The sequence below is a fragment of the Crocodylus porosus genome, unplaced genomic scaffold (genome assembly GCF_001723895.1).
Source record: "Crocodylus porosus isolate Cpor-Errol unplaced genomic scaffold, CroPor_comp1, whole genome shotgun sequence".
NCBI classification, from domain to species: domain Eukaryota; kingdom Metazoa; phylum Chordata; order Crocodylia; family Crocodylidae; genus Crocodylus; species Crocodylus porosus.
In genome coordinates this window covers 17887128-17900657 of record NW_017728922.1, presented here as the reverse complement: position 1 = coordinate 17900657, position 13530 = coordinate 17887128, and the positions used below count along the sequence as shown (strand labels likewise).

General features: G+C 47.2%; 1 protein-coding gene across 5 annotated transcripts in view; it reads right to left on the bottom strand.

Annotated features, from left to right (window-relative positions):
- L3MBTL1 (l(3)mbt-like 1 (Drosophila)) overlaps positions 1-13530 on the bottom strand; it is a 34053-nt gene that overhangs the window by 14657 nt on the left and 5866 nt on the right. For 4 of the 5 annotated variants that reach the window (XR_002102014.1, XM_019539769.1, XM_019539771.1 and 1 more), the window contains exons 6-16: positions 12885-13023; positions 12047-12170; positions 11149-11236; positions 9062-9153; positions 8227-8331; positions 6941-7076; positions 6064-6164; positions 4380-4531; positions 2595-2671; positions 1554-1639; positions 561-671 (exon numbers count right to left, since the gene is read on the bottom strand). Coding sequence is in view for 4 of the 5 variants with exons in the window: in XM_019539769.1 (XP_019395314.1) it covers positions 561-671; positions 1554-1639; positions 2595-2671; positions 4380-4531; positions 6064-6164; positions 6941-7076; positions 8227-8331; positions 9062-9153; positions 11149-11236; positions 12047-12170; positions 12885-13023 (1211 nt within the window). In the remaining variant the exon portion in view is untranslated. The remainder of the gene's footprint in view (positions 1-560; positions 672-1553; positions 1640-2594; positions 2672-4379; positions 4532-6063; positions 6165-6940; positions 7077-8226; positions 8332-9061; positions 9154-11148; positions 11237-12046; positions 12171-12884; positions 13024-13530) is intronic. The other variant, XM_019539770.1, reaches the window with a different exon arrangement.

The following is a 13530-nucleotide window of genomic DNA, read 5'->3' as shown; positions in this document are numbered from 1 at the left end:
TCTGCCCATTTGCTGAGCTTGTCCAGGTCAGCCTGGATCACCCGCCTATCTTCTGGCGTGGATGCTTTGCCTCAAAATTTGGTGTCATCGGCGAACTTGGCCAGTCCACTCCTAATTCCAATGTCCACATCGTTAATGAAGATGTTGAACAGTATGGGTCCAAGCACGAAGCCAATTTCCCAGCCAGCGGATCGTGGTGGAGCCAAGGCCACAACTGGGCAGTTTGGCCAAGAGGTGATCATGGGATAGGCCAAGAGGTGATCATGCGATAAACAACGACTCTGTGTGATCAACATTTGCCTAGACCTGAAGAGAACCTGAAACACCGGCTCCAAGAGGTGTGAGTTGTCCACACTCACCTTAACCTCAACACTTACTGCTGCCCCCAGGAGGAGAGAGCCATATCCTGGAATGACATAAACCTCTCTGATTCCCTATGGGAGCATGTTCTCTCTCCCAAACATACACTCACTTCTTCCACTGAAGCTATTCCCCTCCACGGCAAGAAGGGAGAAGCTGGAGGAGTGAGCTGGGGTACAGCACAGAAGCCAGAAACCCACCTTTATCCTGTAATCCTCCACATCTTCCACACTGGACACGCGAATGAGGGAGGGAGTCCTCCTGTCCACTGCCTCCAACTTCATGTTGACCAGAAAGCTGTGGGGTGGCCGCTGTGGACACGACACAGTGGGTGAGATGGCAGCCCACTAGCAGCCATGTCCTTCATGGTCAGTTTTTGCTATCGCTGCCCACAATCCATCACTGCTTGTCAGACAGGTCTTACACATTCATTGTGAGGCTCTCAACTCCTTAAAGATCCACCTCTCAGCCATGGTCCCTTCTGACTTCAAAGGCCTCATCAGCTGAGTCAAGGGCAGACTCAGGACAGTGGGGAAAGTCCCCTTGGAGCTCGGGGTCTGGATCTGCATGATGGGGGCTTGCTGGTTGGATACAACAAGCAATGCCACTAATACCTGTTTGAAGGCATCTTTTAGTGTACCATGATTACTGCATTCCTTAGAATATAGGATACACTTTCTAAAACACAATATTTTCTTCTAAAAATAGCATCTTAAAAAAGAGCTAAAATACTTTGTGTGCACTCCATAGAAGCCCTATACTTGCTTTTACTGGATGTTTTATTTTCCTCTTCAATCAAGGGCCAGTAAACTTGATGCATTCAAGGGTGTCTTATAGGAATATAAAGTTTCCCATTGTCTCTGGTCCCAACCAGCCAGGTTTCCCAGTGTCATACCCTGAAGCCAACTAGGAAAAAAATTCAACAGAGAGTTCCCACGTGCTTCCTAGATGAGCAGCGGCACCCAGCAATGATTGCACTGGCTGGGGATTATAAATGGGAGTGGTTTCTGTAGCTGTGGCCCAGCCTAGGGGGACGGGCTTATAAAGCACAAGCCTGGTTTCCAAATAGGCACCTCAAATGAGAGTTTAAATCCAACATCCACTTACTTTAACATCCCATGCCTGCTTGGCAGAGGCTCTCTGGGGGACAGCCCACACCACAGGCCACTTTCAAGCCCTGCAGTGGCACTCACCACTTTAAAGGCCCAGGCTGGAACTGCAGATGCACCAGTCTCCTTTAAATATTTTTCCCAGCTGAAGTTATCCGGGTCAGGATAGTCTGCAAAGAAACATGGAGATTAGAAGCTGCTCCAGATGGGAGTCTCAGTTCTCTGCCTGCCCCTACCCATGGCACCAACACAGCATTCAATCTATGCCAAGGCTTCTAGAGCTACTTGTCCGTTTTACATCACAAAGGCCATAGTAGTGGAGAGGTATTAGCAAATAACACCAGTTTCATATCTGGCACAGTTAATTTATTCCTTAACTTGCTGACTGGCCCAACCACCAATATGTTCACCTGAGACTACCACAACTATAGCCAAGGCAGGGCTATAGCTTTTAAAACTGCCTCCCCTTTCCCCTTCACACAGGCCAGCAAGCCAAGGTCACTGCTGGATGCAGTTATACACCTGGTGTTTAATGTTTCCCTCTAGTGCAGTAGTTCTCAACCTTCTTAGACTCAAGGCATGTCTCACTAGACTCTTTGCACCCCTTGGAAAATACTTCCCTTAGCATCTACTCATTTTTTAATTATGGAAAAATACTACAGCAATTCTCCTGTAGATAACTCAGAAAGATCAAAACAGGCCAGAATGTTTTTGACTGTGGATTTGTATTTGAAACCTTGGGTTTTATCTTGTAAATTGTGTAGGTGTTTGCATACCTAACAGTGCTAATATTATGCAACACCCTTAAAAGGAACTTGTGGCACTTCACAATGCTGTTACACCCTGGTTAAGAATCACGGCTTTAGTATAGTTATACTTGTTGCAAGTATTATAGTACTTCTTGCAACAGGAAACACCTGTTGAATTACACCAAAATCCTTAGCAAGAAGCTAGCTGCATTTCATATTGGATGACTGAAAAATAAAACAGGAGGGACTGTATGTAGCTCCAGCAAGGTCTTTCCTTTAAAGAAACCCAACAGATTAAACATTCCCACCCAGGCCACATCCTGGGACTTTTTCCTTGACTGATAACTGAAATATGTACCCTAAGTTGTGTATTTACCTTGAGGAGGTGTGAGGGGTTTTCCATGCTCCTGACACCAGCCAACTGGGTGGATATACGGACTGCTAGGGTCACACCTGAAATACACAACTGTACATTTGTATGGGATAGGTATACGCCATCATTCAGTGGAAGTACACAGGAGCAAGAGCAAGAGTGCTGCCATAATGAAAGCTGCAGCTGAAGCACCACAGAAGAGTGCTGGGCCCAGGCAGAATGAGCACTACACGTGTGGGGCTCCAAACCGCACACCAAAAGTTGTCCAACATCTCTTTCAACTATATAGAGGTTCCAGTCAAAGATATCACCAAACATAGATGCCAATTTTTATTTTTGTCGGGGTGGTGGCTAAGATGTTCTGTGGCTATACTCTGGAAGTGCTGCCTCCTTACCCTGGCAGCACTGCCAGAGCACACCCAAGCAGAGCCCATGGTGGTGTGGAGGCAGATGCAGAATGTCTGCTGTGGTTTCAGAGCTCCCCACCCTCCTGCCCTCACCCCGGGAGCCCCACACCACCGTGACGAGGCACCCCCTGCCCACCCAGCAGCAGCAGAGGGCACAACTCTGTGCCACAGTCCTTGCTGCTGCTGCCAGGTGGGCAGAGAGAGCCTTGCCATGGCAGTGTGGGGCTCCCGGGAGGATGGCAGTAGGGCAGGGAGCCCCAAGCCTCCATCCTCTGCAGAAATCTGAGGGGCATGTGCCACCCCATCACACCCTCCCCAGGAGTCCGCCCAGTGGCAGGAAGCTGCCCCCTCCCCCTTCCCCCTGCGATGAGCCACCTCTGGCTCTGTCCTGCTTCACCCCCTGGCCCCAGCCCCATGCACTACCCTGACTGGGTAGCACCCCTAGGCCCAGCCCCTGCCGCTTCCTCACCATGGGGGCCTTGATCTGCTCCCCCCTACCCCCATAACTGCACACTATGCTCCCTGCATAGCACTCCCTGCAGCCCTTTGCAGGGGTCCACAGCAACCTGTGTTTGTCAGTCTTCAATCAGAGACTTCACAAGGGGGGCCAGGGCCCTCGAGCCCCCATGTACTTGCCGCCCACATCACCAAATAAACCCTCCTTCTCACATATTCCCTGGATCACTGCAGCTACTACAGTGCTACAATGCTGCACTGAAACAACTGATTTTATAAGAAAATACAGGTACCTTTCCTTTTCTCTAGGCTGGAGGAAAAACAGAACTCTCCACTGTGACAGGGGCCCTACCCTACACTGGGCACCTCCGGGACCAGATGAGAGAGACAATGATGCTCAGGCTAACCATACCCTGTCAGTGCACTGGGACAGAACCTGATGCCATATCTGCTGCTCTACAGCTTACAGGCTTGAAAAGGGTTGGTACATTGTTGGGGTGGGGGGTGGGGGAGATGGGTCAGAAATCTCTGGTAAAAAGTAGATCTTAGAGATTCTGCATTTGTACCAATTGAGTAGTCAGTTTTAATCTAAAATAAGCCTTTGGAATTGGGCCTTCTCCAAGTTCAGGACGTTCCAAGCTGGGGTTTGGTTCAAGCCTTTCTTAAATGTTTTTTAAAAAAATAAAGTGAATAGAATGCTGGAGTGGAAAATGACAAGTCTTGAAATTATCTGGTCCCTTTAACTTTTGATTTTTCTTCACACTTCAAGAGGGTCACCAGACATGCTCACCCTCACAGCATAGCCCAGAGCATTATAGAAAGGACCTTCATATGTCCTGTGAAATACATACTGCAGGAAACAGCAAGATGTCAGGTTTCATCAGGACACTGATCTGTCACTGTAACCCTATGCCTATATTCTTACCAGTAGTCATAAGTGTCATCCCAGTTGTCAAAGTGCACCAAAAAACGATTGTCCACCACATCTGTCACCGTGGCAACGCATATCAAGGAAGGGTTCATTCGGTCTACAGCTTCAAGTTTCGTGCCCACCTTAAATCCTGTGGGAACTTCATTCTGGGTACAGCAGAGAAACAGAGTGAGGGTTACCTGTGTCAAGTCAGTTTGCTCTTCCAACCCAGTTTCCTCATCTTTACCCTGAGCAGATGCTGGACAATGCATCAGCACACTTCAGCAACAGCTCTGTGCCCCTCCCTACCAATTTTCAAGTATGGTTTCCATAAGATCTTAGTCAATTTAACCTCACTGAGCAGCTGAGGAAACAGAGGCACAGGTAAAACTAACTTAGCTCAGGTCATCCAAGTGGTCACTCACAAATCTGGAAAGAGAAAAAGGAATCCAATCTCCCAGACCATCCCGCACCCCAGCAGCCTTCTGCTTGGAACGTCTGACATGCCACATGCCTTATGTTTCCAGCATTGATTTTCCATCATAGGCAACCACCTCCATTCCTGGGGGTAATTATGAGAAGTTACAGTGGCAGTATTCTGCCCTCACCTCCACTCCCCTCTCCTTCTACCCACAATCCCTGCACTGCCTGCCCATATTTTATTATGATTTCTTAGGAATTAAATTCAAGGAAAACCTTGTGTCATAAATACATCAGCAGCACAGTTGAATGATAACTAGTTATGACTATTAGGCATAGATAATCATAGTTACTGTGCAGTAATTAATATCAGTAAAACATATTATTGCCTGATAATGCATTTAACTGTGAGAAAACAACAGACTGCTAACTGCTGTAAGGGTGGTTAAAAAACCCAATCAGTACTTGAAATGAAAATTTACATCTAAAAATATATATGTATGGGCAAACTACTCCTGGTTTCTCTTCCAGTCCCAGGTTTTTCTCTCCTTTGTCTCGTTTTGTCATCAAGGAAAGGAGAATAAAGGGGAAAATGGATACAAAGAAAAGATGAAGGCGAAAAATGTCAAAGTTCTGCTTTATATATAAAAAAGGCCATTTTTCCTCAAAAAAAGATTTAAACGAAAGTTCAATGACAGTTCCAATCAGCTGCATTAGAGACAGGCCCAGACCAAACCCAGTCTACGTGAACAACATCCTACACTGGAAACACTTGTGCAGTGGTTCTCTGAGTTCTCAAGTTTTTTAGACTCAAGGTAACCCGCACTGCACTCAAGGCACTCCTCAGAAAATGCCAGCTCTTAGCTTTCACTCATTTTGACTACAGAAAAATACAAAAGCAATTCTCCTGTTGCAGGGAACTGAGACAACAGGGCAAAATACTTTGACACTATGGATTCCTATTGAAGTCTGGGTTTGTCCTGTGAACAATACATAGGTGTATAGCACCCCATGCTGCCCTTAAAAGGATCTCATGGCACCCTGGCTGTGAATCACTGCAGTAGTGACTCATTCCTACTTTACCATATGCATCACATTCTTCAGATGTCAGCAGCACCTACTACTGGTCATTTCAGGAGCAGAAGTTTTACTGGGACCAGGATGGGGAGAGAAGTTTGAAGAAAGGAGCTAAAGCTATATAGACTCCCCTGGGAGAGAGGAAAATCACACGTGAACCTACAAGAGTTAGTCTGGAAGGAGAAAAAAAGCTGCTACTCACACTGCTTTGTGTCACAAAGAGGTGTTTAGGAGCTGCCTGAGCTTTTGTTATCTTGAGATAGTTGGTCCAGCTGAATTCCTCCTCTTTGTAACCTGAACACCCTCAGGAAAAAATAGTGATTAGCTGTGTCAATCTTCAGTCAGGCAGAAGGCAGGATAGATTTGCACCTTATAGACTACTTCAGAGATGCACAAGCTTTCAGAAGCAACACCTTGCTTCTGAATTAGTCTATAAGGTTCAACTCGGCCCTGCCTTCAACCCTCAAGAAAGAGAGAGGTAACAGCGAGTGTCTGTGTGGATGCTTAGAGCTGCACTGCCAGATGTTCCAGGGCACTCTGAAGACACCAGAGTGAGATGGCCAAACACTGCCACCGCCTCCTGACCCCAGTACATGCTGGTCTGCACCCTGCAACTCTCATGACAGACCAGATGCACACTGCAGCACAGCCCTTACAACACCCCCCTACTGCTCCAAATGGGAAGAATGGCACTGCAGGGGGTAATGCCTCAGTTCTGGATGTGATGAGCAACTTTAACTCCCAGTGACATCAGCATATTCAGTTCTTCCCCCCGAGTTGGGTTCCTTGTGCCTGGGTTGCAATGCTGGCCATTGTACTTCTGGTGAAAACCTGGAACCCACAAGCAATAGACTCAGCATTTCAGTGGGATTTAAATCCCTATCTCCAAAGATCATTGGCTCAGGCATTAATACATGTGCTGCTCTCCTCTGCAGGTACCTGCTTGACTTCTGATGAATACTTCCTTGCCTCCATGACTCCAATGAATGCCACAGGCTTCATGCAACCTGACTTCTAGGACCCAAGCAGCCAACCTATCCAGAGCATCATCTACAGACTGGTGGTCACCAGCCTCTTACCTTTTGGGGGCTGGAGTTTGTGTCCCGTCTCTTCAAACCAGCCAGCAGGATGAATGTTGGGCGAGTCAGCATTTAGCCAGAAATCGTGGCATTCAGAGTAGCCATCAAAGTGCAGGCGCATCCGGTAGCCACACACCTGCCATCAGGGAAGGAAGGAGAACTGTCCAGCTGTACCACCTCGCTGGTGTCCTAATCTCCTAGCCAGTACCATGTAGCAAAAAAGCCCATCCAGAATCTCAGGCATGAGTACTGCAAGGACCTTCCTACCACCACTTACACCCTGGGTATCTCATGAATAAAACTGACAATTCTTAGCAACTCATTGGGTGTCAAGACTCAGATAACACACTCCAGTCTGGCAGAGGTGTTCAGTATAGAATAAGGAAAGGACCAAACCACTGTCAATCTACTCTCAGCAACATCCATGGAGATTTTTCTACTTTACAGCTGGTACACAGAGTGAAGCAGTCAACCCAAGGATCCTCATAGGATAAATGAGTCATAAAAACCCTACTGAATGTAATTCCCTTCCTCACCCCTCCTTTTATGAAGTGTCCCTCCCTCCCCTCTCCCCGGATTTCATGCTGCTCTGGTGAAATCTCTGCAGAAACAAGGGGAAAAGAATGGCTGCTTTGTGGTGGGACATCTCACTCTGAACACTGGCTGAGCAATTTCTGCCATACAAATGCCATAGCCTGTGTATGGCCTGTAAGTTCTACATGTACATACTGCAGATGGAAGGGGCTGGGCCAAAAGCCCTGGAAACTAAAGCCTTCACTTATATGAGAACACGTGTACACTGGGCAGAGGACCTATGTGGTGTCTCACATGTATGACTCAGCCCTGCCTGAGAAGGATTAGCTTCAGGGATCAGAGGCCATTTTTGTCTGTATGGTTCATTCAGTCCTTAGCTCCCTGACCAGACTGTGCCAGCATAGATGCTAGCTAGTGCCAGAGGAGGTGGCAGTTTGATGATATCGCTACCAGCCCTTTGGAAACCAGAGTGCAGCCACCAGCTCACCTCACCTACAACACTAAACCATTACTTATCTCATATGTGGTGGTTCAGACATCTAAGCAGGCCAACTTTTTGCTACTGCCAGTTGGTGACCTAAAGGTCTGACCCAGGATTGGTGTCCCAAGACTTCTCAATTTCCTTTGCCATCCCAAAAATGCCTTCCATCACACAGCAATGGGAAAGCTCAATGAAGGGAGTAGGAAGGTCAGGCTAGCATTTCCAGCCTGAAGTTGCTTGTGTAAATGACTCAATGGAAAAGCTATCTTACCTCAGCCACTGTAAGGATAAAGTACATAGAAGGGTGCTGTGGATCGATCCCCTCCAGCTTCATCCCCACCTTAAAGCCATTCTTGTTCTGGGAAGCTGTTTGGTACTGGAGAGAATTAAAAACGACATCAGATGAATATGTCTGGTCCAGACACCAAGCACCACTCAGCAGGTTACAGCAGCTTCTCAGTCAATGACATTTCAGGAACTGAGTCATGCATTTAACCAGTTACTGTTGCCTTAGCTACTGTCTCTATTTCTGGGTCTCTTTCTTTTATTGCCCACAGTTCAGAAATCCTACAGCACTGACCTTGCAATGCATGCTGCCCGGAGTGCTTGGCCTTCCCCCAGCCTAATGGCAGGAGGGATGAAACTGGGCCTCTGAGCTCATCTCCTGCCCAGACAAATGGAGGCGAGAGTGCAGATCACAAGAGGGAAACAAACACATGTTTGCCCAGGCAAGGGAGACCTTGCATGTTAGAAAGCTCTGGAAGCAGGGGTAGAGGTGAATTAAGAGGAAGAAGAGATGGGTCCTAGTGGGGTCACCATTCCACAGTCACCCTCCAAGGACATTTGCTGAGCAAACAGACCTTGGGGGTGGAGGGCACAAAACATAGGGGACTTAGGAGTCAGGCCAGAGCAAACTGGAGACAGGCAGTGGAAAGCTGGTTGGTTACCTCAGGGTGGAGGATGGGACAGTGCCCATCTTCAGGTGCTGGGTGCCCCACAGCTAGCAACACAAGAGAGACAGAGGAGGAAAGTACAGAGGAAAGGAAGGAGAAGAGGAGGGGAAAGGAAAGGAAAGGCAAGGCAAGGAAAGGAAAATCCCAACTCACATCCTGGAAGAGATTTAAAGGGGCAGCGATGGCTTTCTGCTCCTCCAGGTAGGATGCCCAGGACCAGCCTTCTTTCTTCTCCTCACTGGCACCTGAGCTCGGCAGAAACGCACACACAAGCCACTCAGAGACACTGCTGGAGAGCTAGTTAGTTGGCTTCGAAGCTGACCCTTGAGTTGGTTTAGCCCAGGGGAAAGGCAGCCCTCTTTTCCCCTCACCATCCTCTTTACTCCAGACAGTGCAAGTGTTGGGCCCTCTTCCTGACCATTCTTGCCTGTATGCAGTATGCACCAGTGAGGGGGGAGAGGGGTGGCACAGGGCCTACTGTCCTGTTCTGTGAGTGATCCACATTGACAAAAAAGCCATTTCCTGTTCTCAGTCCCATGCTTGCATCCCCACTGACTGCAGCATGGACTTAAAAGAGCAACATTAGGCCAGTCCGGATACTTGTCCAACCACTGGTCTGGACTCCCTCAGAACATATCCTGGCCAGCATTCCCTGCATCCCTACAGCGAGCTGTCAAGAGCCCTACAACAAATATCATATTATACAGAACAGAGAAAAATCCGAAAGAGAACCAAACGGCAGGTATGTGCTGCACCCAGATGACATCAGTTGCCTAGACATTCACAGTTGACAAAAGGATAGGGCTACCCAGTCCCCATTCAGTGTAACCCAACAGCAGGGTTCACCTTTCAGGAGCTCCATGACAAGGTTTAGTTTTTGGTGCCTACTCTTTGAGACAGCTGCAGTGAAACAATCATAATGCAACAGGGACCTCTCAGGGCTGCCCCTGTTCAGGAACATGTGTCAAAATAAGAGGGAGCCCCAAACCAGTCAGAAAAAGGTTAATTCAATTAGCACAGGGGCTCACTGATGATCATTTGTAGAGGAAAATCTTCAAATCTGAGATATTTCTGTCCTCTATTACAGCAGGATCTGGACACCCCACAGTCTTGAATGCATTTATTTTCACAATACCAAAAGGAAAGAGACTAACATGCCCCCATTTATGGGCAAAGAGTATTCTAAGGGATTTAGGTGCTTACCTATTTTAATTCCATTAAGTGACATGCTCAGGATCACACAGAAGATTGTGGCAGAGGATCCAGTCCTCTGAATACCTGACTAGCACTAGCTGCTGGGCCAGCCATCCTGAGCTCACATTGCAAAGCAGTTGGGGAAATTATGTGCTATATATTATACACACATACATATTTAGTTAGTCTATAAGGTGCAATTGTACCCTGCCTTCTACCCGACTTCAGACTAACACAGCTTACTACACCTCTCAAGATTGCTTGAACCCAGTCCCTAATCCAATCAGTAGTTGGCTCCAGAGGCAGCATATAAGAGTATGCGTCTCTTTGGTCTGACCTACTCTGACTACTCACGGGGAGAACCCCCATGTAATGCCAGGCAACATTTCAGCACAGGGCCTTGAAAGCAGTATAAGCTACAGCAGTGGCTCCAAAGACTTTGTCACCTGAATTGCAAGTGGGAAATTTCTCGTAAAGCATCATGACTTTGCTCTGTTTTTAATGGCCCAAGGTGTTACAAAGCTGTATCAAAACTAAGATGACTCTCGATAGTGTCTCTAGGCAACAGAGATCTTTGGAAATGGCACATTCATACACAAGTAACAATATCATCAGCTCCCAAGGTAAGAGAGAAATCACTGTGCAGTTTAGCCCAGATCCTAAGCAGGACATTATGAACACATGCAAGCCAAGCATGTGCAAAGTGCACCTGTATTAATGGGAAAAAGAAGGAAAGATAGAGAGAGAAAGAGAAAAAGAAAGAGAGACAGAGAGAAAGAGAGAGGGAAAAAGAGAGAGCAAAAGCAAGCGAGCAAGCAAAGGAGTCTACAAGCTATCAGGAGCTCCTAAGTGCCTGCACCATGAATTGCTTGACCAGTTCCCTGAACCAACTGCATGTCAATCTCAAGCCCCAGTTCTACAGGCAAACCCACAGGTCTCCCCTGCCCAGTTCCATTGCACCTGGTTTTTTCTCCCCTTGCACTTTAAGTCTGTAGGTGCTGCTGCATGAGAAGCAACCACCAGACATTGCCCTGCCATGCCCTTACCATGCTGGTTCCCGCTCCACTCTTCAATCTCGGTGTTGCTGATGGTGGAGTCTCCCCCCAGGTTTTTTCTCTCTTCCTGCTTTTCCTCCTAGACATACATATATAGAATGGAAGTTGGTCACTTGTTTGGATTTATTCACACCCAGGTCACCTATTGTTCTACCACAGACCTCCACCATGAGCTTCTGCCTTGTATTTAAATGTTCTCTTCTAAAGCTACCTGGAACAATACAAATGGGCCAGGATCTGCCCTAAGGCCTCTTAGATTAGGACGATGCTCATGAATTTTTGCACGACCACATCTAAAAACTAGATGACCAAGAGGACAGAAGTCTGAAAATGTTAGAGAGGGATTTGGGAGCTGATTCAAGATTACCTTAAGAGGGACACATTTGCCACTGTGGCCATTTATTTTTTTTTAGTCAAACTAGCACTTTACATCCAGAATGCAGTGTACGCATCAAGATGGCAGTGGCTTTTTGCTTTTAAATTCAGCTCTTTATTGTAGTGTGTGCCAGACACCAACTTGAGATGCTCTCCCCAGAGAGCTGGGGGGTTGAATACTTGGCATCCACAACTAGAGCCCGGATTTTCAAAGGGGTTCAGCATCCAAAGCAAACCCAGTGGGCTAAGCCTGCCAAAAATCCAGCATTTGATGTCTGGACAACATGACAATACATGTATTTATTTTTTTATTTCCTTCTGGTCTTTGGGGTTAACAGGTTAGGTTCTGATTAGCACTTGAATGTATAACGGCTGCAGCTCTGAAAATTATAAATAAGAATTTTACGTGCACACCCAGAATGGCTGTGCCCCCAGCTTCTCCACTGGCAGGTGCCTCAGTGTGTCTCCCCCTGTGTGTGTTCTTGTGCCTCCTTTGGGTTTTCCCCTTCCCTACCATTTGCTCAGACTCATACTCCTCCTCTGAAGGGCTCTGGTAATCCTTTTTTTTCCGTTTTTTCACTGGCTTGAGGATTTCAGTGACATTGGTGCTGCCAGCAGAGTTCTCTACAATGACAGACCTGCAAAGGAAAAAAAGAGTGGAACCAACTGCAGCAAAATGGAGTGACAGTGTACACTGGTGAGGAATGGGATGTTGGCCAACATGGCTACAAGGTAGGTTGCGTGGATTAAAACAAGCTGAAAAGACGCTATCCTTGCAATCCCTCTGCCCCCAGCTCACTGCATTTACATCTCATGCACATACACACACACATTCAAACATATTGTTATTCATGATTACTATGAGCAATGTGTCAAGAGTGGGTGCTGTCATGACATCAAACTGAGTGCCAGGCCTGAACTGAAATGCTAGATCTGAGTACTCTGTGGTGCTTAAAATCCAAATCTAGGTCCAGATACAAATGGATATTCTTTTTAAAACGGTCCAGACAGAGCCTGAACTAAGCCACATGGAAGGCTTGCTAGGACTTCTGAATGTTATGGCCTGCACTCATCTGTATGCTGGGGAATCAGATAAGGAAACACATGTCCTTATGGGACCAAGGGGAGAAGACCCCCAGAGACCAACTTTGTTGTTCTTCCCCATTGTCATGTCTCTTGGGAGAAATACTGGCCCACTGAAGTAAACAACAAAACTCCCAGTGACTCTGAAGGGACTCCTAAATTTCAGCTGAGAATATGTTACCCAAAGAAAACAGAGAGGCCGTTACCATCCTACAGAGATCTATGCCTAGGTTGTTCTCCTCTGCCGAAGTGACATCTCCTTTCTTTACCTTTCTTTGAACTGACGATGACAGTGTTCACTGCAGAACCCCCTGCCCTCCCGGGCCACCTCCGACATGTGCCTCCGGCCACACGTATCACAGTGGCACATGTTCTCTGCTGTGGGCAGCTTGGGCTGCTCTGGTACATCTGTATAAATAGAGTGAAAGAGAAGTGAATCTCAAGAAAGCAAGACCTGCTAGAGGGAGAATACAAATGACAGGGCTTCTGTCTTCCAAGTGACTTCACATGGAGAAGTAGGCACATGGCACGAGCCCTGAGAAGTGATCTGGGGAGGCGAACATTGTCTTTCTGCTCTGTCTCATGGAGACCAAGGGAGGCACTTTGGAAGGGGTCATGGAACAACAGGTTCCCAGTGCCAGTTTATTACCAGTTAAAAGCTGGAGTAGGACAAGACAGGCTGTATTATTCCTTGGCATGATCAGAGAGAGAGAGAGAGGGAGAAACCCTTGTGAAAATTCTACCAGAAAACTGCCTACTGTTTTCCCACTGGTTGCAGCCAGCAGTTGGGCTCAGAGATACAGCAACAGGTCTAATGAGCTACAGGTTGCTCAGCTACTGGTCCTCCAGAAAACAACAAAAGAGACCAGAAGAAATCCAGAGAACCAGCAAAGGAGCTACTAGATTTCCTACTAA